Genomic DNA, 22,660 nt, shown 5'->3' with positions numbered 1-22,660 from the left:
TAATGACAAACAGTACTCTTCATCAATCTGACCCCAACTTTCTTATTGCTGTTTCCAGATCAGCAATTGAGATTATGTCTTTTTTTGTTGGAAAGTTTTACGTCCTTTGTCCCATGGTAAGATGCATTTTCATCCTGAAAACTGAAGTTATCATCACCAAACGTCCTTTCAACTGAAGGAATAAGAAAAGTGTTGTTTATTGTAGATGTAATGACTGCCGTCTCCCCCGTGTTTACCTGACATGACTGTGGACATTTACATGTTTTCTTCAGAGGTTTCTGTTTGGGTGTTAACGATGGTTTTGGTTAGAAATCCCATTTCTTTTAGGTGATTTCTTACAGTTCGGTCACAGACACTGACTGCAGTTTCCACCCACTTGTTTCTCATTTGTTTGTTGTGTTTTCTGTGTTCAAGACTTTTGGCTTTATGTTTTCTATACTGATGTTTTGATGTTATCCTTGGTCTGCCAGTATGCTTCTCTTTTCCAACCTTACTATCTTGTTTGTACTTGGTCCAGGTTTTATACACAGCTGACTGGAACAACCCACATCTTTTGCAGCAATCGTGATAATTTCCCTTCTTGACAAAGTTTTATAATCCTCTCCTTTGTTTCAACTAACATGTCTCATGTTGGAGAAATGATTCATGTCTGTCCACTCTGTTCAGCAGCTCTCCAAGGTGTGAACTCTTTTAACGGAGGACTGATTAGCAGATTTAATCTGATGCAGAACTGAAAATTACAGAGTGATTCCATCATTTTTTCCTCTACTTGATCTTAAAAAAGCAACAGTGACTGACTACAGCAATTATATTTCTTACTTTTTATATTATTTCTTAATGCCAGAGGGGTTGAGTTAAATTAAATTATAGTTTAGTGGTGTGTATGTGATACAAAATTAAACAATTAAAAGAACAGTTTTCAAGAGTGATGATTCTATATTTATTAAATTATTCCATAATTTAGAAAAAAAAAAATTCAATTTAGGACAAATTTTCACCACGGATTAACTTCCATTGTTATTTTTACCAGCTTCAATTTGTTTCTTTAATAACTGAGGCCAGTTTTCACTAAATTATAAAAGGCAGATTTTGTTAAAAAAAAAAAAAAACACACAACAAAATAAACACTGGGAAATAAATAATCAAAACTGTTTTTGTTTTCTCTAAAGAATCACTGTACTTAAATCAGCTTTAATGAAACTAATTACTTAAAAAAATATCACCAAGTTTGCTGTTTTTCCTGTTCACGTTCATACAATTTGGCGAAATCATCGAGATATATTATTACTAGAGACAGGACTGGAAGCTGGCAGTTGAAGCCACAAATGATGGGCGCCCCCTTGTGGCTGGATGTAGTACAACTTTAAAGCCCCGTCCCTCCATGGAAACAAATTGGACATTTCCTTGACTTAAAATAAATAAATAAATACACTTCAGATAATTTCTTTTCTTTCAGCTGTTGATTTTTGTTGATTCACATAATTCTTATGTTAGTGTGTCCTAATATGCATTTATAAACACATTTAGTTTAAATTAGTTATTTGAGACTTGAGAAAAGTGTCATGTTATGCTGTAACGACTTGTTAGTGAGTTGGGAGTGTGTGTAGGTGGGACTTTTGTTTCGAGGATACAGTCCTACATTCCTAGTGGACAAACTCCAAACATACAAAATAACAGCAGCACCCCTTAAGAGGAGGACTTAAATTCTGAAGAACAGAAAAAGGTTGAGATGCTTCCTCCATCTTTATTAATGCTGATGGATGAAACAGATGCCTATATGTTCATTGTCTGCTTTTTTATTTTTTTTATCTATTTTTTATGTGCTTCTATGCATATACTTGAACTGAAGTCAAAGACAATCGGGTTAAAAAAAGCAACTCCATAAATTAGCTTTGGGCTTTTATGACTTTAATAATGTCTTATTCCATCAGAGATTCTTATTTGCAGTTTGGAGAAGATTTAATCCAGCTTCCTAATCTTCATCTTCTCACAACCTGAACTTCAAATCCTCAGTAAATCTTAAAGTTAAAGTAGGAAGTCCAAACTTGTTTCGCTTTTGCCTTGTTTTGCTTTGCTATTAACCGCAACAAAAAAAAATAAAAACTTCACTTTCGAAAAAAATCTAGCTGATAAAACTCTAAAAGTCTGCTGTGATAATCTCTTTCTTATTTGTTGAGGAAAAACAGATCGTACTCACAGTCGTTTCTCTTGGGGGATGTCAAATGAGGCTGCCATGTTGATGAGGGTAGGAAGGCAGTGCAGGTGGTGGCTATGGGAATGAGGAAGAATTGTGTTTGCCTATATGAGGAAAAGAAAACAGGTAGCAAATTTAGTCAAAGGATTACAGTAACTAATTATTTGTCACACAGCCCCTTCTTGTTCTGTATGAACCTCACCATGTGTAGAAGATCTCCTAAGAGTATCGTGGCTCTGATAGCAAGCTGGTCATCACTGCTGGTCACAACTTCAACAAGACCCTACAGAGGAGAGGAAGACCTGCTTCAACAGATGCACCACCCCCCGAAAGCTGCTCCGCCTCAGTGCTGTGACAGTCCTAAACCATTCAAGCCGTGCTAGCTTCATACCGTGTCTCAGCTATTTACAATTTAGCTTTATGGCTCCATAAATGGGCTATTAGCTCTGAACGGTAAACAAAAGCTCACCTCTAACAGCCCACTGGTGATGAAGGCAGAAAGCACGAACGCCAGGTAGTTGTCCATCAGGTCAGGCCTATCGACACAAACGGAAACAAATATTTTGTGTCTCTCGTGACCACAGAACTGACTTCAGCCTACTTCTGTTCCGTCTTATTTCTCACCTCGAGCGGGCCCGATGGGGAAGGATGACTTTAGCTTCGGCAGCAACGAACCCATCAGAGAGTCTCCAGGTGTCCTGAAACCTGGCGGGATCTGAAGTGGACCACAGCTAAGATTAGTCTTTACTCTGTGTGTGCAACGCACGGCCCTAATTAGGCTCCAAGATGAACAAAGACAGTCTGAGTACAAAGTACAAGGAAGTGACTAAATGGTGTTTACGTATTTGGACTCAATACAGTAGGTGCAAAGATACTGGAAGCAAATACACAAATAATTTCTGCTGATCTGGTCCTTACCAACACTTTGAAGAGCTTCTACAAAGTCTTGGGTTACAATAGGAACAGGAAGCCTGAATATCTCATATAACACTTCCAACAAGCCTTTCTGCAGAGAGAAACACAAAAAAGCAATTACATGTTTGATACGACCCGGGTGCATGCATCTTACTCAACCAGACTTCAGCTCTGATGAAAACCTGCTTATTGTTAATAAATGTAATCAGTTTTAACAATAATGTGAGTCAGTAAAACTACAGTGAATTAGGGCACATTAAAATTACTCTTACACCCGTTTTCTTCATATGGTTAAACATTTATTATAAAGCTGTTTCGATACTCACCCTCACTTCCATGTTTGGTATGCAGAGTAAGCCAATTAAAGACTGGATCCCAGAGTTTCCAGCCTTGCACAGGTTGATAATCCCTGAATTTGAAAAAAAAAAAATGCTGCATAAGAGATATATTTAACTCATGATGTTTCAACAAATTCTCACGAGAACCTTGAAGAAATGCATAATGCTGGACACCTTGCATGCCAAGGTTTTTTTTTTTACAAATATCCTTAGCCATTTGTTAGCACTCAGCTTTTACCACCAAAGATTTTACCTCCAAATCTGTAATACTGACAAAATTATAGGCATTTTTGGGTTTGTTAAGGTCAGTTAGCGCTGTCAGTCATCTTGATTAAGGTTGACTCGAAGCACACGAACGCACGCCGGTTGTGATCGCCTGCCTTTCATAATTACTTTTAAGTTACATCACTCACCAGACCAGGAACGGAAGGCGGCCACTATCGCCATTCTGCTCGACAAGAAACGGGCTTCTCTGTCCTCTCTGGGAGAACAAAACACACACGTTAAAAACTGTCACACACAGATATACACACACTCCAACAAAAAATGCCCTACAAGTATTTTGCACTGGATCAAACTGCACTCGTGTAAAAGCAATAACATATTTTTTTCTGAACAAAAGCAGATCTGAAATCCAGCTGCTTTAGAATTAGTCTGCCTCACATCCTGACAACAAGGGCTGCGTTACACAAACTGTGTTCAAACCCACAGGACACGTGCTGCCACCAGCAAACTGTTGACGGGTGGGGGGGTGGGGGTGGGGGGGACGTCAGACACTGGATCTTTTTGTTTCCAATCCAACACAAACTCTTCGAGCATTTCCCAAACACACACACAGATACACACACTTACTTGAGCTGCCCTTCAGCTGTGTCCGCATTGTGACGATAGTGAAAATCAGTGAAAGGCGCCAGGATTTGCTGCAGGACAGAACACAGAGTGCAAAAAAAGATGAATAAATACAAACTACAGCCGAAATGATTTTCAGAAACTCTTTAACGTTCACTTTTAGACACATCCATGAACTAATATATTATAGTAAGACATAACTCATTGGACGAGTGTGGATGTAATGACTGATGATGAGAGCTTCTGTCTCAATTAGATGTTTACAGACAACGAGGCTTCGGAGAGATGCTGCCGCTGATTACTGTAAGCTCAGAGGGATGCGGGCGACCCAAGGCGCTTATCCCGAACGCAAGCACTCTCTGTACCCGGGTTCATTTATATACAACAGAGCGCTCCGAGTTCATACCTCCAGCTCGACGTCCACACGTACATACTGGCGGGTGCACGGGTGGTTGAGTAGATGGAGGACGGTGGTGATCAGAGCCTCGTTGATGCGGCTGAGCTGACAGTCGAGCACGCTCTTCAGGATGGTGCTGAGACCTCCTCGTTTGGCCACCACCTCTGGGTTCTTCAGTGCTGCAGAGCAAACGAACAATATAAGTTAATAACACAAGGTTAGTACTGACAGAGGTTATGAAATGTAGGAATTTCGTGTATTTTCACTTTATTTATCAGTTGACAGGTGTTGCAGTTTTTTAAAAAAAATATATATAAAATGGCTAAAATCGAATTAAGCTGGTCAGAGCTTTACAAGACTTAGAAACAGTCAAGAAAACAAACCTCTATTTTGTCCATGACCATAGATAATACTGCTGCCTCTCTGCTGGGTGTAATGCTCCTCTGTGGTAATTATATTATTGTGTACTGTCAAATTGAAGGTTCTGTTTATTCTGGTAATAAATCCCTTCAACACTGCTTGCAACACTTTACTCAATAACCATAAACAGTTCCTAATGAAAAGAAAAGTAAACAAAACACCTTGAAACTTCATATTACGCCAAGAATGACATATGAAGAGAGGCGAGAAAATATCTTCTAACTTGGATCAATAAGTACGTTTGGTTTTCTTTGATTAGGTTTCTCTCGGCCTTATAGAGACACTGATGAGGCATTTAATCAGAGCTGAATTATGTCTGCATTCCTCAACTTAAATCATTTGTAATGAACAGGTCGAATGATCTGTTCATTACAAATGTGATCTGATTCATTTGAAGTACTAATCTGCACAGCCTGACCATGAAAAATATACATTATTCAACCATCCAAACACACACCCAATCACACAACACAATGCCTTAAATCCTCTTTAAATTGACCAAATTTACAAGAATATTAAAGTTTAGATATTATGCCTTCAAGAAAGTCATAAATAGTATTTATTACATTGGATTTTTGTCCATTCAAATCCCAATCTCAAGTTCAAAGTGGTTTCTCATAGAGTAACCGTGCAGAGATGCTTTTTTTGATGCTTTATATATGTGCCGTGCGCTGCAGAAGTCCTCACCTAGCTCACATACGATGGCGATGGCAGCTCGAACCATGCGGTCTCTCTCCTGCAGGCCATCCGTCCCCACAGCGATGAGAGAATTTGCAACAGAGGTGGGGAACAGCATTGCATTGACAGTGATTATCTGCAGGGGGAGAAACAAAAGGAAATCAATAAACACGTCTGAAGAAGCAAAACAAAGCAAAAAAACTGTAGTTTTAACTTTTAGGAAACCAGATGATGATAAAAAAAATGAGCACTTTTATTCATAATAAGAGACCAAAATGCAAGCTAAAAGGTTGTTTTACATCCCTTCATGGTCATTCAAATGTTTTTTATTTTTATGAATCAATCACAAATGAAGGAAGGCGTATCACCTGCCACCTCATGTGGAAAAGTTTAAATAAAGATCTCATGTGATCTGTTAGCACCTAAAGCAAATTAATAATACACTGAGTCAGCACTTTTAACTCCGTGCTTTACATGTCAGGATGATGGTGACAAATGACCTCACTCTCAACAAGAACAATACGTGACATATTACACAATTTTATTATTTTTTCTTTATCAAAAGCTAAGCACAGTGCATGGAAAACTAGGTGCAGGTTTGCTGCTTCTACAGGGATTAGAAGAGTAAGAAACAGTCAGGTACTGATGAATAAATGCCACTGGAAGGCATGGCTTTCACTTTAAAATATTTCAGTAAACGTGAGACCGTATGCAATGAATTTATTCAGGCAAACTATTCAGGTTGTCAGCTATAACAAGAACCACGGACCACAGAAGCCTTCAGCGTGGTTTCTGTGTTCATGTGTACAAAGGAACTGGAAGCTACAGCCTTTTTGTTTAGCAACCTAAAGTTTTACAATCCAGTCCAGCAAAACAGCAATAATGCACTTTTTATTTACAGTCTATCAAAAGGCCAATAGGCTAAACTCATCTCTCTCACTATGTTTGTATCCTTGATGTTCCTGAGTGAGACGTTGTACGGACGCAAAGAAAAGCACTTTCCTTCTTCTTGTACGTTTGATGACTGAGCGCATGTTGTCGGAAAGCAGAGTTCGCACACTCAGAAAACCACAATCACAGAGGAACTCGGTGACTCCTCGAGAAAACAAAACAGAAAAGAAAAAAGCGCGACACAGGCCTCGCTGTCGAGCAAACGTTAGGGCATGAACTGCGAATTAGGACGCGGCAGAGCACAGCTGCAAAAAAAAGGTCTGAAAACGTGTGAAAATATTACTTTTAATAAATGAACAGAACACCTCAAAACCTGTTTTTGTTTTGGGGCAACTGTGTGTAATCTCTTTTAACACAAGTCTAAACCCTAGAAATTTAAGAAAACTCAGAAAAGTCTCAAAACTTTTGTCATAACATGAAGAGAAGGCTCGTGTTACTGCCTGTGCAGCTAATAGAGCATGCTCAAAACCACCGTGCTCTGTGTGTGTGTGTGTGTGTGTAGATGGTTTACAGTAAACTACAGAATGAGCTATAAATAGCCTCGCCTGCAGACTCTTCAAACCATCCACGCTGACACCGCTGCTGACCCAAAGGACTGTTCTGATCGCACTGAGCCGACACCAGGCTGTGCGGTGAGGGTAAATCCCTCTTATCAACATCCCACCGGCTCTACAAATAGCACGGAAGAATAGAAATTAAAAATATACCGACATATCTCACCTTTCGGACCAGCCGCAAAGCCTGAGTTCTCTCCCCCTCGTTGCTTTGCTGGATGTCAATGCATCTGAAACAACCGAAACACACAATTAATTGTCTTCTTTTTGAATGAGCAAACCTGCTGAAGAAAACACAAACATTACATTTCCTATCAGCTGGGGCGTTTTTAATTAACGGGCTTCCCTTAAAAAGGAGAACACCGTGACATGAAGTCATCTAAAGCGAAGCAGAATCTTACCTCGCAATCAAATAATCCACCTGAAGCCTGAGGACCTTCTGCAGCACGCCGGTGTCTCTGATCAGGTAGCGGAGCGCCCGCAGACCTGCAGCTCGCACTTCCTTGGCCTCATTCAGCAGAGCTAATCGCAAACTGGAGATTAAAGAAATAATCAGAAACTACTTGGACAGATAAGCAGCATAAACAGCGCGACAAAAATAAAAAAAAATTTAAAAAGGCATCGATGTTTAAAATATTTTATGAGCCTAATAATTTCAGCTGCAGGCCCAGACTGTCCACGCCGTTTCACTTTGCTACAGAACGTTTATGGAGCAGATATCGAAGAAAAGATGAGATTCGTTACCAAATGATGATTTCTTCATATGTAAACCCAAAGTTCTCCTCACGGTGTCCAATGCTGCAAAGCAGCTGTAACAACAAAAAGGAGATAATCAATTATTTGCTTATCAGCCCAGTGAAATTTTAGCTCAACTCAGGTTTTTACACGATTGCTAAGTAAACATTTGTCTGCCTCGAAATGTCTTCCAAAAGAAAAAGCCTCAGACTTGTTTCCAATACCTAGTTTGGAATAAATATAGTTAATGCACAGCTGCAATAATTATATTAGTGGCTGTGAAAAAAAAAAAGAAATAAGACTTGATGAAGAGGACAAAAACGAGCAGTTCTTAGCAATAAGAGAAAAACAGAGCGAGGTTTTAGAGAATATGTTTCAGCAGGTTGTGGTTATTCATGCATGCCTGCCTGTATGGGTCTTTGTTACCTGTCAATCAATATTTGCTAAGGACTTTCACACAAGAAGCAAAAAAAAAGAACATCTCAAAACTTTCTAGTTTTGTCCAGCTTTAAAATGCAGATTAAAAATATATAAATGTTTATGGAAACACTTTGATGTGACCGCCGAAGCCCAGCTGTGTTTGATGCCAGTCTCCGACATGCTGAAGGTGAACAGAAAGTGGGTGATGTGGGTAATGTCCCTGCAGCAGACGGAGGCTGTCATTTTGAAAGTGAAAGCGGCGGCACATTCACAGGTTCAGGAGCGAGTGTGGCCGGCGTCACCTCCGACATTTCTCCTTTACGAGTGCGTGCGTGCGCTCTGCACTGACGTTTGTTTTGGGCACAGAAAAACAGAATTGGACAACAGAAAGCCTTGAATAATCTGAACAATTGTTTTCAATTCGTCTGGTTACAGCCCCAGCTGCTCATGTTCTCAAAACCCTGCTGGGCCCGACAGTGTTTTTCCTCCTTGCAGCGTGAATTTCTACCTCCAGAAGTTCCATCACAACAAGTCCCCCGTCATTAGCAGGAACCCACACAGCCGTGAGAATCAGCTGACGGGCCTCAGCTCCGAACAACATGGTGTGAAACACACTGTACGAGCAAAACAATGAAGACTTCAGGGCAAAGGATGCTCCTCTCTCTCCGTCTCCGATACCTCCAGGCAACGGAGAACAAGCAACAAGTCAGTGCTATTCCTACACCTCAGCTCGGTTTACTGCCGCAGATCCTGATGCCAAGGAATTAATCTCTTAGTTTTGCTTGAATTATCTCTCCAAGTACCATACAGCTGAGCAGGATGGGCGGCGATAAGAATCTGGCTGATTATCGGGTTGTTTAAAACTAGTTGTGACATCAGAGCCTGAGCAGGCAGGGAGAGGAGATGGGAGTAAGGGGCATGTGGCGCTCTCCGCGGGGGGATTAGGTCACCCTCGCTGTCCTGAAACCCTTAAAAGGAATCATAGTGATAGTGCTGTAACAGATGTACGCGCACGTCATGGCGATTAGCCTCGAGTCAGTTGTAAACAAGAGGTAAACAGATTGCAGGCACACGAACCGGGCTCGCGCTCAGCTCTTCAGTCTGCTCTGATCGGCCGCGCGGCCCTCGCTGTCTGCAGAGCCACAAACAATTGTTTACATCTGCGGCAGACAGTCAGAAGCAGCGAGAGGCCGTGAGCCGACTGAGAGATTCAGCAAGTCTCTAAGCAGAAGCAGGAATCAGAGCCCTTGGTTTGAGAGCTACACAGCTGCGTAAATAGCTTTGACATTTCTCAGTGAGGTGATGATGCTGGGCAAAAAAAAACAACATGATGTTGCTGAAAACACGAGACACTGCTAGTTTTCTCCTCCCACACTTATTTACTCCCTCTTATTACACCGGGAACCCTTTAAATGGGTTTTGAATGGAAGACGGAAAACACCGTGGAAAGGTTACCAATCCGTCACTAAGTGTGACACCAGATCTTTACTTACTTTACTTAAAAGCAGCGTTCTCGGTTTGATTAATGCCGCGATCAAATGAGATTCACTTTTTACCGTCGACATCAACGTACGAAGCTCGAAGAGAAAGCAATGATTGGTTCATGATATTTACGACACGTTAAATAATCTTAGTTTTCAAATAAAGACTGCTCTTGATGCGCATTAGACCGGAGAGCTTTCCCGTGCCTACAGCTCCCGTTACATAAACTGTCAGCATCACAACGACGGGCCTGCCAGCAGCAACACCTAAAGGGGGGGGGCAATCAAGAAAAAGTCAGCACTCAAGGCTTTTTTGTGTCCTTGTGCACGCAGGGATCTTCATAAGGGATTCAGACTAGTTTTAGATCAGGAATCTGCAGTTCTCGCTCCAACCTAATAGGTGGCGCTAAAGCACTGGTTTGTCAACTGTCTACTAAAGAAGGCAAGAGGAAGAAGGAAAAGTGAAGCGATTTGTCACCAGGATTTTGACCAAGTCTTTTAAACCTTCCTCTGCTTGTGGTTTGCCTTGCGGTGTTCTTTGTTGTGTGTTTGGCGCCATCTTCTAAATGTTCATTTAACTGGCACATACAAAACTGTGGGCGTGTGCGGACTGCTCGCGGTCATCGCGTGAAAACGTGAATTCTGCCTTACGCTTTGGAGGAAAAGCCAATCAATTTTTAAAACCCTTTTCCACCAAACAGAAGTTAAGAATGACCAGTGATGAGAGGCCCACTGTTGTATCACGCATTTAAAAAAAACATTTTAGCACAAAGCGCAAAGACGAGGTCTAACTGCTGGCTTGGATGTATGATCTACACCAGGGGCGGGCAATCCTGGTCCTCGAGGGCCACCATCCTGCATGTGTTACTCGTTTCCCTGCTCCAACACACCTGATTCAGTGGTTAAATCACCTCTTCATGTCCTGCAGAAGCCTGTTAATAACACACTGATTCAGATCAGGTGTGTTGGACCAGAGAAACAAGTAAAACATGCAGGACGGTGGCCCTCCAGAACCAGGGTTGTCTACTCCTGATCTACACCTTTGGAGGTGGATATCACCGTCCAGCACAGAAGGGGGCAGTATGACTTACTTTGAATACCTTGAACAAATGATCAAAAGTAAATACATAACAGAAAAACTGCATAGATTGGATAAAAATGCGTTTGCTTTGTACGTTTAAGTCCTGCCACCGAGGACTGGCTTCTCTTTAAGCCCAGTAACAAGTTTTTCCTTCAGCTTCTTGTTAAAAATCTTGCTTGTTTTAAAGACACAACAATACAAACGAGTTTATGACACATTAATCTAGTGTCAACAATTAACAGCCAATCAGACCCAACGTTAATTCGATACTACATCCTAAAAGGCAGAGTCCGACAGCGCATTGCACTCAAAAAGAGACGAGAGAGACGGATGTTTACAGGAGCAGAAGATGTTCCCAATAAGTGAGTGGCTCCTCACCGATGTTTAAACAGAACCCACCTTCTTAGAAACATGTCACTACACATCAGTGGTGCCATCATTCATAAAATAATGAAACTATGGAGTGGGGTGACTGGAGCTGCTCAGCATTACCTTTATGAAGTTGTTCAGGTGGCCCAGTTTTCGCATGTTACTGACTCCATGAGGTTTGGCCACATTTTGGAGGATCTCGCGGAGGTTTTCTGATGGTTCTGCAAGAAAACGTGAAGAAAAAGTAAAAAAATAAAAGAATTAGGTAATGACCCGTAATTGATTCATTACAGGAAGGAAGTCGGCTCAGCGGGCTGAACTAAATTAGAGTGAACAGTCAGAGCTAGACCTAGACAGCGAAACGCAAGACTGGAGCAGATAAGTGTTTTGTTTTCAGTTCCTTCCAAGTCTCATGTGTTGACCTCGATTCTAGATGTTATTGACAAAAAGGTAGTAGTTTTAAAACGGAGCACTCTATTGGCAAGAAGGGCTAATGACTTAACACCGAAGGATTGTGGAGAGCGGTCGCAGCTCCCGCAGCAGCGACTCACAGAGAAGATGAATGCTGCAAACGCTAAGAATATGTCACAGCAATGAACGTATGGATTGTTGTTTATCAACCGCATAATGAGTTTACAGTAGCTTTTACAGGTTTTAGGGCTTTGCAAGGAACAGATTCATTCTTTCTTTATTTATAAAAGATGCGCAAAAATGAGAAAAACACTAATTTAGAGTTATTTAGCTTTTGCCGTTTGAATTTAAAAAAAAAAAGCACAATAAGCCTCCAGAACTAAATTCTCACACACAGATGCATGTTTGACTCAGCTGCTCATTTAAACAAGACATTTTCATCGTTAATATATCTTGTGAAACGCATTAGGAGAGGATTTGACAAATTATGTGCTTTTGTCTGTTGTGCAGCTGAAGGTTTCAGACGAGAAGATTTAAAGGCAAGGTTCGACTTTCGCATTTTTAGTCACAGACTGCCACAAATTTACACATTTATTTTAGAAATCCTCAACTCAAAACCACTTGAAAGCTTTAATGATATAAATTCACATTCGCCCGTGAAGGCTGCTTAGTCATAAACACATGCTGCGATGCTGTTTCCAAGCTCTGCAAACTTCAGACCAATTGACATCGCTGAAAAACACAGAAAAGGCTGAATTTCTTAATGTCAGGCTTCTTCATTGATATAAGTGATTATTACAACAAGCTAAGGGCCTCGCTTCAGAGGTTTACAGCAAAATGGTTTTAAAAATCATTCACATTACCATTTTTATTCATTTAAAAAGTCTTTAAATTTGCAGTAGTTTGCCTACATTCGTAGACGCTTTGAAGATCTTAAGACATACAAAGACAAATCCGTGAACATTAAATTACAGCTGATTAGAAATTGGTCAAAACTTTTCTTCTCTTGCATGTACTGTTCTTTGTATTGTTCTGTGTTTTATTATTGCTTCATTGTTAGTTTATTTTGTTGTTGTTGTTCTGGGGCGGGATTATTTCTACATTAATTTAACATTCCCACAGTCCTAACCAGAAACAGATAATGCAAATTAAGCCACTGATCAGAAGGGCTATACAGCACAATGGTTGCATTATTTGATATGTGACACTGCTTCTGTGTGATTGGCTTTAAAAGTCAATAAATAAATGTGGATAGTAAGATTTGGCAGACTGGACGCCTCCAGTTTCGGGACAGTGGTGCTTGTTGCTGTAAAATCCTGATGGATGTTTACCCGGAGCGGTGTAAACAAACCGGTGCGCGGAGGAGCAGCGACTCGGACCCGGCTGGGTGTCAGGAGAACCGATCCGGTCCCGGTGCCGGTCTCCCCACCACCCCGGCCGGCCACGACCGATGCCCGGGCTGCCAGGCTGAAACACCGGGCTCCGGTGCCCCACTCGGGACGGTCAAAAACAACAGCGCGTCGTCACGGATGGGTTAGCTGTGGCAGCTAACCCAGCTCCTTGGTTAGCTCGCTACCGCCTGTTATTATGACCCGCTGGCAATGTTTTTTTTTTCTTGTTTCTTCCCCTCTCTCTTTGTTTTCACACGAAACGCAAAGAGTAAAAAAAATAAATAAAGCAACGGGACGGGAACTGCAGCCGACGCACGCCGCTACAAGTTTGACTCAATGGGGCTAGTTGTTCGCAGCGAGGTGCCCTGATCCATTTTGAAGAATAATCGCTGCTTACCTCTGGTCAGATCCAGCGGTACGTTCTCCTCCCCGCTGTCATTCCGACCTGACAAAAACACACGCAGCGCACACAGACAGGCGTTACTCCGAGACCAGCGCTCGTCTCGGGACATCTGCTTTGCAGTACGCCGCTGCTACGGCTGTCACTGAGCTGGGGTTTTTCAAGCTTACCTCGCATCCGAAGACTCCGGATAGGACGGCCGCGGAAGCTGGCCGCCATGTCTCCAGGAACATATACACACAACACCGGAAACTTCGCGGATTCTCGCGAGAATACAGGACGTTGCTGCGGCAGGCTTCCTACACACTTGAGATCAGCTCGGTCTCAGCCGTCCCGCCGAGGCCAGCGGAGGGGGAAAAACGCGAATCTGACCTGGAGACGGCGGCAGCAGCGGAGCTGTTTAAAACAGCAGGGCAGCTGATGAATTTCATCACATTCAAATAGCTTCACTGCTCAATAATATATGATTTTTATCGTTGAGTTCAGCGATTTGTTTCATGAACTCATATTTTGCTTAAATTAATGTTATAGAAAACATTTCAAAATAAACTATATTACAGTAAAATACAATAAAAATCACAATTACGGCTGCTCATAAACACAAAAATGACGTTTACGTTATAGATTATTTCTAATATAATGCATTGTGCAATGTCTATATTAATGTATAAAATATGATTAAATCAGAAAAAGCCAGACCATAGATAATGGGGTTTAATGTTAATAAACAACAAAACACTTATTATTATTCAACTTCTGCATAAAACTCACTCTCTTCAGTCATATTTCACAGATGCTGCAATATTAGTTGTAAAAATACAGAATTTTTAAAGATTAGCGTCTATAAAAATAGTTTTTTAAGCAGAAAGGACTGTATTAATGCTTCATTACACTGTAATAAATTCACATTAGTCTGTTTTTATCTAAACTCTTTTTGCAGTATTTAAATGTACTATCTATCATAAGATTTGAACACAAAAATTACAACACAGGAGGTACAGTATATCACTCAATGGAAATGTCTGTGTATCATCAAAAAATGCACAATTAGTGCTGCTGAAAACATCAGTATGATAAAACCTTAAATAGGATTTGTGTCAATAGTGAAAATGTTTGTAAAAATAAAAATCAGAGACTTAATAACCAACATAACAGCTGCTATAAGAGATCATTTCAGCTTGGATACACAAGAAAGTGGAAAAAAGGAATAAAGCTTTTGATGCATTTTGTGGCAAAATATTGTATAAAGATTTAAATAATATCAGAGGACAGAGTTTTGCTGAAGTTCGCAGAATTGATTGATTTGAAAAGTTGAAGATGAGTGCAGAGGATATAGAGATTTTAGGTTGGATCAAATTCAATATTCTAAGAGAAAAAAGCAGCTTTATAACAAAGCTACAATACCAGGTTTCACCAGCAGGTGGCATATAAAATCAAATACTGACATAAAAAATGAACTGTTCAGGGTTTGAGATGATTAGTCTACCCCTTGAACTGTGAATATTTGTTGGTCAGCTTACTGATTTTATATATTTTGAAATCCATATTTTCTTCCCCTGAAAGACAAACTTTACAAAGAGATGTTTTACCTTTTGGCATCACAGGTTTGCAAAGTTCCTATATTCATACAATTACTTACATAGTTTAAAACTCTGCTGAGGTAAAGAGGAGTCTTTTGTCATTAAAACTGAGATTGGATCCCATTTTTGTCTGTTTCTGGTTTCCACTACCAATGATACGTTACATCTAAGTCATGTGTCAGAAAAAAAACATGAGTTGTGACATGTGATCCCCCCCAACACACATCCTTTTTTTCAATTAAAAGTTTACATTTAAACTGAGAACTTAAATATAGTAAAAAAAAAGTCACAGTCTTTTTTGTTACATACAAATAATATTTATTACTTGTCACTGAAGTAGAATTTTCTTTGTTCCCACTCATGACACTGACAGGAACACAACAACATAACTAACGATTATGGATCTGTGTTTGGATTTAACTTTGAAATGCAAGCTGTTAACCTAAAATACAACAAACCCTATGATTTAAAGTCTGCTCACATGTTGGTGCAGAGCTTTGATAGCCAGTAACTAATCTCCTGCATGGATTCCTTCTTAAACTAATGTCAGGATGTCTCAGGTCAGTGTTGCTGCAGATATGAGAGCATCAATGTCCTGAATGGCTTTAGAGGTCCTCTGAAGAGCTTCAGCCACATAGTCCTCATGTTCCGGGTCGGGGGTGATCTCAGGACTTTCTTTTGGGTTCCCCTGTTTGCTCTCCGAACTCAGCAGGTGGCTGTTCTCCAGCAGAACTGGGCCCAGCGTGGTTAAGGATATACACTGAGACTCGGGAGTAAAAACATGGATAATCTGCACTTTCATAAACACTGCAGAGCAGATAATACCAGTATCAGTATCAGCTAAGTGCTCAAGGATACAGTTGAATCGCTTTATCTTCTCCAGTTCTGCCGCAACAACATCGGAGCTGAAGTTGAACAGAAAGCTGGATGAATACAGCCGTTATCTGAGGAACCGACGTTCAAAGTGAAGCGAGAAGAAAAAAACTCAACTCACAGACTTTCTGCTGCCTGTGGCACATTCACGTGTTGCTCCACAAGCTTGGCACTCGATGGATTTTGTTCAGATGCCGTTGAGTTAGAAAAATGTTTGTCCTGCAAACCCGTAAAGTCACATTAGAACTAAGTATGAAGCTTGAATGATGTGTTTCTGTTGTAGATATCAACAAATCTGGTTGTATTAGCAGGGAAGACCTCTTGCAGGCAGCTCGGTGTCGCAGGACGCTTCAGTGACAGCTTGGCCTGATTGTAGCAAGCAAGGATTCTGGAAACAAATACAAATAAAAATACTAAATGTTTAAATGCCTGAAAATAAGCCCATAATACTCATCACAGTGTAATCAAGGGACATCTTACCTACTTGCTCGATTCACAGCAGCGCACAAAGAGTACGCCTGCCCAGGTACATCAGGAGGAAGACTGTTTAAATGGTAAGTCAAGTCCTTCACCTGTGAAACAGATGCAAACAACGTAAGCAATCCACACAGAGTTGGATTTTACAGCATGTCTGTGATGAAAGACTGAAATTTACCTCTTCTGCCTGAAGTTTAGGTTTGTGATGAGTAAAATAAGAGTTCAGCACCCCGTTAGACCTGATAAGTGATCCATCTCCCAGGGAAATCTCTATGACTGGGACAGCTTCCCTCAGCACCCTACACACCAAACATACAGAAACAGAGTCACTCAAGACTGATACACCTCTTTGAAGTTGGCAAGCTTTTGTTTTTGCCCGCCACAGCTTTGTAATCAGGTTAAGATCTGGACTATGACTGGGCCAGTGCCACATCTTACACCTTTTATTTTTGGTTATTCAGTGGCAGATTTAATGCTGTTCTTGAACCCGCTGTCCTGCTTCATGGGCTCAGCTATCATACAGATGGCCTCATTTGACTCTGAAATACATCTAAATTCATTTAAACTCGTGGTTGACTCGATGACTGCAAGGTGAACAAGTTTTACATCTAAAAACCAAGCTCATATCATTCATTCTCCTCCACGACTCCAAACAGTTGTTACTGTATGAGGCATATGGTGTGCTTTGTTTTCACTAGTATTTAAATACTCTACAGCTGTTAGATTAGATATTTTTTTGTCAATAAACCATCCAACTTAACTGTATGGAGAGCACCAGTGCTTTAAAAAGAAGCTTTAAATTCACACCACTACTTAAAATTAAAGTCAGGAAGTTTAAAGGCAGTGGCTTTCTGTGGGATAGAATAAATGTATTTATTAATACTGGAGATTTTGTAAATATGTACTTCAGATATGTATAAAAGGTGCCTCAATCTGCAAGGGGGAAAAAAATCCAACTAAAAATCATAATATGGGTTATTTTAAAAAAACAGACAAATGCACCTTCAGACAAAACCTGCCTTTTTTGATTTCAAAAAACTAAGTAATCACTAAAATCATATATTTTTTTAAAAACTTTATTCAGTGTTTCTCTTAGACATTTTTGACATTCAGTTAATGGCAGAAAGAAAACTCAAAGCCTCCCATGTAAACTACCTTCAACGCTTCATTTGTGGAAAGCTGATCTGGGCCTAATCAGTGAACACTGAAACCTTTAATCAGGCCGCTGGTAACTCTGAAAAGTTACATTCTCACCTGTAGGTGATTCCTTGACACCATAAGACTTTTAGAAGCCCGTCTGGAAGGTCTGATTCCTCTTCTTTGGCCAGGGGGTCTTTAAACTTCCACCTGAAAGGCACAGATAGAATCTGTTTTGGCAAATGAACGTAGTAGTGCTCAACACGCTAATTATTAATCCACAAACCTGTGCCAGTGAGGTGAGGAACATGTGAGAGGCAGAGCCTGAGGAAGTTGGGCCCTTCTTCCCTCACGGGACGAGGCAGAAACGCTCACCGTCTTATCTGCCTGGTCAGACCCGCTGGCTCCTTCTGCGTCTTTATGTTTAGAGAAATGAGACGCCCAGTGATGTCGACCCAAGGACAGAGGGTAGCTCCATGTGGGGGCGACTGCGCGGCAGGAGTGATGCTGGACCACAGCGGTGGACTGGTACCTCTGCTCAGGCTGAGAGGAGAAGTTAACCATCCTGTCCAACCTGAGATGTGAGCACAGAAATATTTAGCATTACCTTTTGAGGAGAACATGAGCTTGCTCGCGTTGTCTCTGTTCTCCTCCCGCTCCCCCGACGAACCGATTTACTCTGATCATCCATGTTGTCACAGGTCAAACTGCTGACTAGTAGCTGGCTGTCTGAGCTGCTGTCAGCGCTCTTGTTTAACTTCTGATGGTGATTTGGAGGCTGGCTTAAGCTACAAGTGAACTCCACGGAGAACTCTTCACCGGAGGGCGACAGCTCCAACAAGGCCCGTCCCTCCTCTGACCTGACAATGATGCTGCCTCCGGGTCCGAGCTCTGCCTCAACATCCGATTCGGGCCACGTAACATCTGATTCAACGCTGAAAAAGGGCTGCCAAAGAGAATATCAGAACACTTAGATACTGATCTCATATTTTACTTATAGTCTGAGGGATGTGTAGTAATACCTTCTTGTGGTCAGCAGGGATGAGCTCTTCTGGCAGATATGGTCGGCTGGCATACTTATTCCTGAAAGCCAAAGCAGCAACCATCAGCTCCTGTAAAACATAAATAAATAAAAGGTAAAAAAGGGGACTTCATATTAAAAGGACAACAAATTACTACCAAATGAAAAGGCAGAGACACAAATTGCGACTAAAACCCGGAACTCTTCCCTTGTACTTGCTGACAGTGAACCTGGTCCTCTGTCGGACTCTCTCGGCGGGCTGCAGCGGAAGTCCGTGGGGGTCCGCGGCTTTCAGCAGCATGAACTCACAGCCACAGGGTGCCAGCTGGAACCGGGTTCCGGTTCTGTGACGAACTTCCACCGACTCGTCCTCGTACATCACCATGAAACCGACACCGGCCCCGGTTTCCATCGCAGGACCAAAGTTTCAGCTCGAAACACGACAACAACAAACGCTGAAGACTGTTTGACATTAGCGCGCTCCAGGGGAGGGGGGGCGGAGTCACAAGACCGGAAGTACAGTTTATTGTTCCTTCCAAACTTTATTAGTAAAAACTAATCTTACAAGACAACAGGCCTAACACAAATAATGCAGGATCAAATACTACTGAATAAATTATTGTAGTGAAGGACCGAATCTGATTTAAAAAATAGTTTTTTTCTTTTTTTAAAGTCAGATTTCACTCCAAACCAGAAAAACAATAGGAGCAAAACATTTTTAAAAAAGTGCTTATGATGAATTCAAGATAATGTAATGAGAGCCTTCCACTGTGGAAACAGCAACAAGAAAAATGTTTATGAGTTTTAAAAATAAAGCGTAGAAAACAAACAAACAAAAAGAGACAATTTACTTGAGCTGATTCAAATGGTAAAATTTAATAAATGTTTTGAAGCTGCAGAAAGGAGAGATGGACTGATGCCAAGATTTTTTTTAAACAATCATAGAAATAGGCTTTTTTCATATGTGTTAGATAAAATAATTGACATTAATAAAGGTCTCAATGGAATGAGTGTGTGGGAAGTTAAAGGTTTGTATAAAAAAAGGAAGAAGAGCGTTCTGACGGCTTATTGATGACTGGTGAATGGGAAATTGGCAAAGACAAATAAGCGTCAGTCCTGTTAACAGGATAATGATTAGATGTATAATTGAATATTGATGTACTCTATCATCTTGAATGCTGCATCCAAACAAATAAATAAAAATAGTTTGCACTGCAGGTTAAATATCTTTTACTCTTTCATGCCCCTTTTTATCAAATGAAAGATTTAGATTTTTACTTTATATTTGGAGGCATTTAAAAGTGTTTATTATTCAAAGGGACAAATGTGAGAGGTAGTGATCACAATAAGATCCTGGAGTTTATCTCTCAAAGGCTGCAGAGCTTCTTGAACATCTCCAGAGGCTAAAAATAACCACAAGGGTCCAAGTAACCCCTACCCCCTCACCTAGGGACAAATAAATAATTATTAGGACATTTTATTATTCTATGTGTTAAGCTCTGTCATAATGTTGTGAAAGCACAAGATTTATTTCTCAATCTTAAAGCATCCTTTATTTTCTTTAGGTATTTTCCATGATTATAAGATTGCACAGTACCCTTGAAAATTTGGTGTCTTCTTTTATATGTTGTTGTACTGGGACTAGTTTCATTTAGTCAAAAATAAGAAACTGTTACCAGTTACAAGAGTTCAGAATTTCAAATAAAATTATTGTTGTGTTTTGGAGAAATGGGTTGGAACAAAAAAGGTAAAACATAAATTATACAGAAAGAGATTTTTTTTTAGTCCAAATGTAAATGAAAGTAGCATTTCTTGTAGCATTGTTTTTTAAATTAATTTTTAGTGCTTTTATTGTCAATTTTACAAGATTTTAACAAGATTTTGAAATCATCAAAGACCCAGTGATCTACAGCAGTGAAGGAAGAATCTCAACACTAATTTAAGCCTCCAAAAATAGCAGTAGGACAAACAACGGCTCTATTCCCCAGGTGCCTGAGCCTGCTGCAGTTGGGCCTTAGACAAGAGACCTGAGCCTGCTTCATCTGGACCCTGGGGCATCAAGCCTGAACCTACTATATCCTCTTAAAAAACCTGCCTAGATACTGAGACTGAGCTGCGAAAAAACTGTAAATTGTCCTTACTGATGTTTTATAAATGACTATGATAGCATTTTTTTATAACTTTATTGTGTTTGTTGGCCATTTGGGACTTTAGTTTAAGCTATGATCCTTGGGTGAGTACCTCTAATAATGCATTGAGTATGTGGGATACTTATTATACTGGCACTAAATTCAATTCAGTTAAAGCATCTTTTGTCTAAATTAAATTATAATGAACTTTTGTTGACCGAAGACTTGAATTGGGACTGGCACAACACAGTTTCTGACGAATTAATTTTTTTTTTTTGCGACAACCCACAAGGCAAAATCTTAAAAGTCCTAAGAAGTCCACCTTGATTGATCTAATTCTAACAAATGCTCCTCATAAATTGCCATCCGTGAGTGTTTTCTGCAATGATTTGAGTGATCATTGTGTTGTTGCTGCTTCCAGGAATAGTAAAATCCTGAAATGCGAACCACGCAATATTAGTAAGAGTAGCTTAAAAATATTCAATGAGCAAGCTTTTCATCATGGTTTGTCTGCTGTCAGTTGTGAGCAAACAAGCTTGCTCCCAGATGTTGAACTAGCTTAGACTTTCTTTAAGGAGTTTTGTCAAAATTGTAAATGAACATGCTCCCATTAGGAAATTCAGAGTGAAAGGACAAGAGAACCCCTGTTTTTTCTCCAGGATGGTCAGATACCATTTATCAGCGCAACAATGGGCTAAAGCTAGAAAAGGTAATTCTGCCACCGACTGGTCCATTTTCAGGCAACTAAGAAATAGATGCACTTCTCTTAAAAGGCTAAGTGAGATTATTATTTATCTGTTACGACTGAGAATCTTAATAATCCACAGAAGTTTTGGAAAGTGACTAAGACTATCTGTTAGAAGAAGTCTGGACTAGACCTGGTAGAGCCCTACTTTTTGAAAATGGCAGCTGATTTTATGGCGCAGCCTCTTACAGCTCTTTTTAATCTCTCAATTCAAAATAAAGAAATTCCATCAATCTTCTGTTACTCCTTTGCTAAAAGGAGGGCACCCATCAGTTTTAACTAACTACAGGCCAATATCAAACGTGCGTGTCATGTCAAAGATTCTTCAATCTCTTGTTTGCGATCAACTAAAAGAGTTTTTATACTCAAAGGAACTTCTCTCTAAACTGCAATAAGGCTTCAGGAAAGGGCACAGTACCGTTACAGCAGCCACAAAAGTGATTAATGACATATCAGTTGCTCTTGATTGAAAGCAGTATTGTGCAGCTCTGTTTATTGATCTGTCAAAAGCTTTTGACGCTGTGGACCATGCTGTTTTAAAGTATAAGCTTTGTTGTATGGGACTGTCAGACCAAGTAGTTTCTTGCTTCAGTAATTATTTGAGTAACAGGATCCAGTGTACTAAATGCAATGGTCTGGATTCTGAATTTCTGAGTGTCCACAAGGGGGTGCCACAGGGCTCAACATTAGGCCCCATTTTGTTCATTATATATATTAATGAGTTAGGACAAAATGTGTCGGACACTAATATTCATTTCTGTGCGGATGACACAATTATTTGCTGTTTTGGATCAACCGCTGCTAAAGCTGTTGAGTCTCTGCAAAAAGCATTTCATGTGGTCCAGCTCTCACTTCTGCAGTTAAAATTGGTACTTAATGCTGACAAGACTAAGTGAATGTTATTTGCAAACAACAAGAAGGTGCCTCAGATCATCCCCACTGTGACCACTCTAGAAGGAAACATCATTGAGGAGGTTCACACGTATAAATACTTTGGTGTCTTTAAGCCGCATATTGATAATTTTGTGAATAAACTTAAGCTTAAATTGGGCTTTTTCTTTCGAAACAAATGTAATTTTTCTTGTCAGGTTAAGAGGCAGCTTGTCATAGCAAC

At 40.4% G+C, this 22,660-nt stretch overlaps 2 protein-coding genes across 4 annotated transcripts in view; both read right to left on the bottom strand.

Moving 5' to 3' along the window:
• The window catches only part of LOC108236557 (rapamycin-insensitive companion of mTOR), a 23,353-nt gene extending 9,448 nt beyond the window's left edge, over window positions 1-13,905 (bottom strand). For all 3 annotated transcript variants that reach the window (XM_017417292.3, XM_017417293.3, XM_017417294.3), the window contains exons 1-16: window positions 13,755-13,905; window positions 13,582-13,629; window positions 11,506-11,603; window positions 8,041-8,105; window positions 7,698-7,829; window positions 7,463-7,526; window positions 5,801-5,927; window positions 4,703-4,872; window positions 4,300-4,367; window positions 3,861-3,928; window positions 3,436-3,518; window positions 3,113-3,200; window positions 2,819-2,909; window positions 2,664-2,730; window positions 2,397-2,477; window positions 2,198-2,298 (exon numbers count right to left, since the gene is read on the bottom strand). In XM_017417292.3, the coding sequence (XP_017272781.1) occupies window positions 2,198-2,298; window positions 2,397-2,477; window positions 2,664-2,730; window positions 2,819-2,909; window positions 3,113-3,200; window positions 3,436-3,518; window positions 3,861-3,928; window positions 4,300-4,367; window positions 4,703-4,872; window positions 5,801-5,927; window positions 7,463-7,526; window positions 7,698-7,829; window positions 8,041-8,105; window positions 11,506-11,603; window positions 13,582-13,629; window positions 13,755-13,803 (1,400 nt within the window). In that variant the 5' untranslated portion in view covers window positions 13,804-13,905. The remainder of the gene's footprint in view (window positions 1-2,197; window positions 2,299-2,396; window positions 2,478-2,663; window positions 2,731-2,818; window positions 2,910-3,112; window positions 3,201-3,435; window positions 3,519-3,860; window positions 3,929-4,299; window positions 4,368-4,702; window positions 4,873-5,800; window positions 5,928-7,462; window positions 7,527-7,697; window positions 7,830-8,040; window positions 8,106-11,505; window positions 11,604-13,581; window positions 13,630-13,754) is intronic.
• Window positions 13,906-15,465: 1,560 nt separating this feature from the next.
• lg1h5orf34 (linkage group 1 C5orf34 homolog) lies at window positions 15,466-19,183 on the bottom strand. The gene is made up of 11 exons (XM_017417144.3): window positions 18,881-19,183; window positions 18,674-18,763; window positions 18,259-18,597; window positions 17,938-18,194; window positions 17,769-17,861; window positions 16,693-16,813; window positions 16,518-16,609; window positions 16,356-16,425; window positions 16,159-16,256; window positions 16,023-16,069; window positions 15,466-15,896 (listed from the first exon to the last, which is right to left on the bottom strand). The coding sequence occupies exons 1-11, from the start codon at window positions 19,082-19,084 to the stop codon at window positions 15,721-15,723; spliced, it is 1,587 nt and encodes a 528-aa protein (XP_017272633.1). The 5' UTR covers window positions 19,085-19,183; the 3' UTR covers window positions 15,466-15,720.
• Window positions 19,184-22,660: the final 3,477 nt, after the last annotated feature.

This window comes from Kryptolebias marmoratus, linkage group LG1 (assembly GCF_001649575.2).
Source record: "Kryptolebias marmoratus isolate JLee-2015 linkage group LG1, ASM164957v2, whole genome shotgun sequence".
NCBI lineage: Eukaryota > Metazoa > Chordata > Actinopteri > Cyprinodontiformes > Rivulidae > Kryptolebias > Kryptolebias marmoratus.
This window is presented reverse-complemented; position numbering and strand designations above follow the sequence as displayed.

Excerpts from the sequence above, each read along its gene's own strand:
- lg1h5orf34 (XM_017417144.3), bottom strand. The coding sequence starts at position 19,084 with ATGGAAACCGGGGCCGGTGTCGGTTTCATGGTGATGTACGAGGACGAG. Across the intron at positions 16,257-16,355 it reads CACCGAGCTGCCTGCAAGAG|GACAAACATTTTTCTAACTC; the intron begins GTCTTCCCTGCT and ends ACGGGTTTGCAG. Across the intron at positions 16,070-16,158 it reads CCACAGGCAGCAGAAAGTCT|CTCCGATGTTGTTGCGGCAG; the intron begins GTGAGTTGAGTT and ends GTTCAACTTCAG.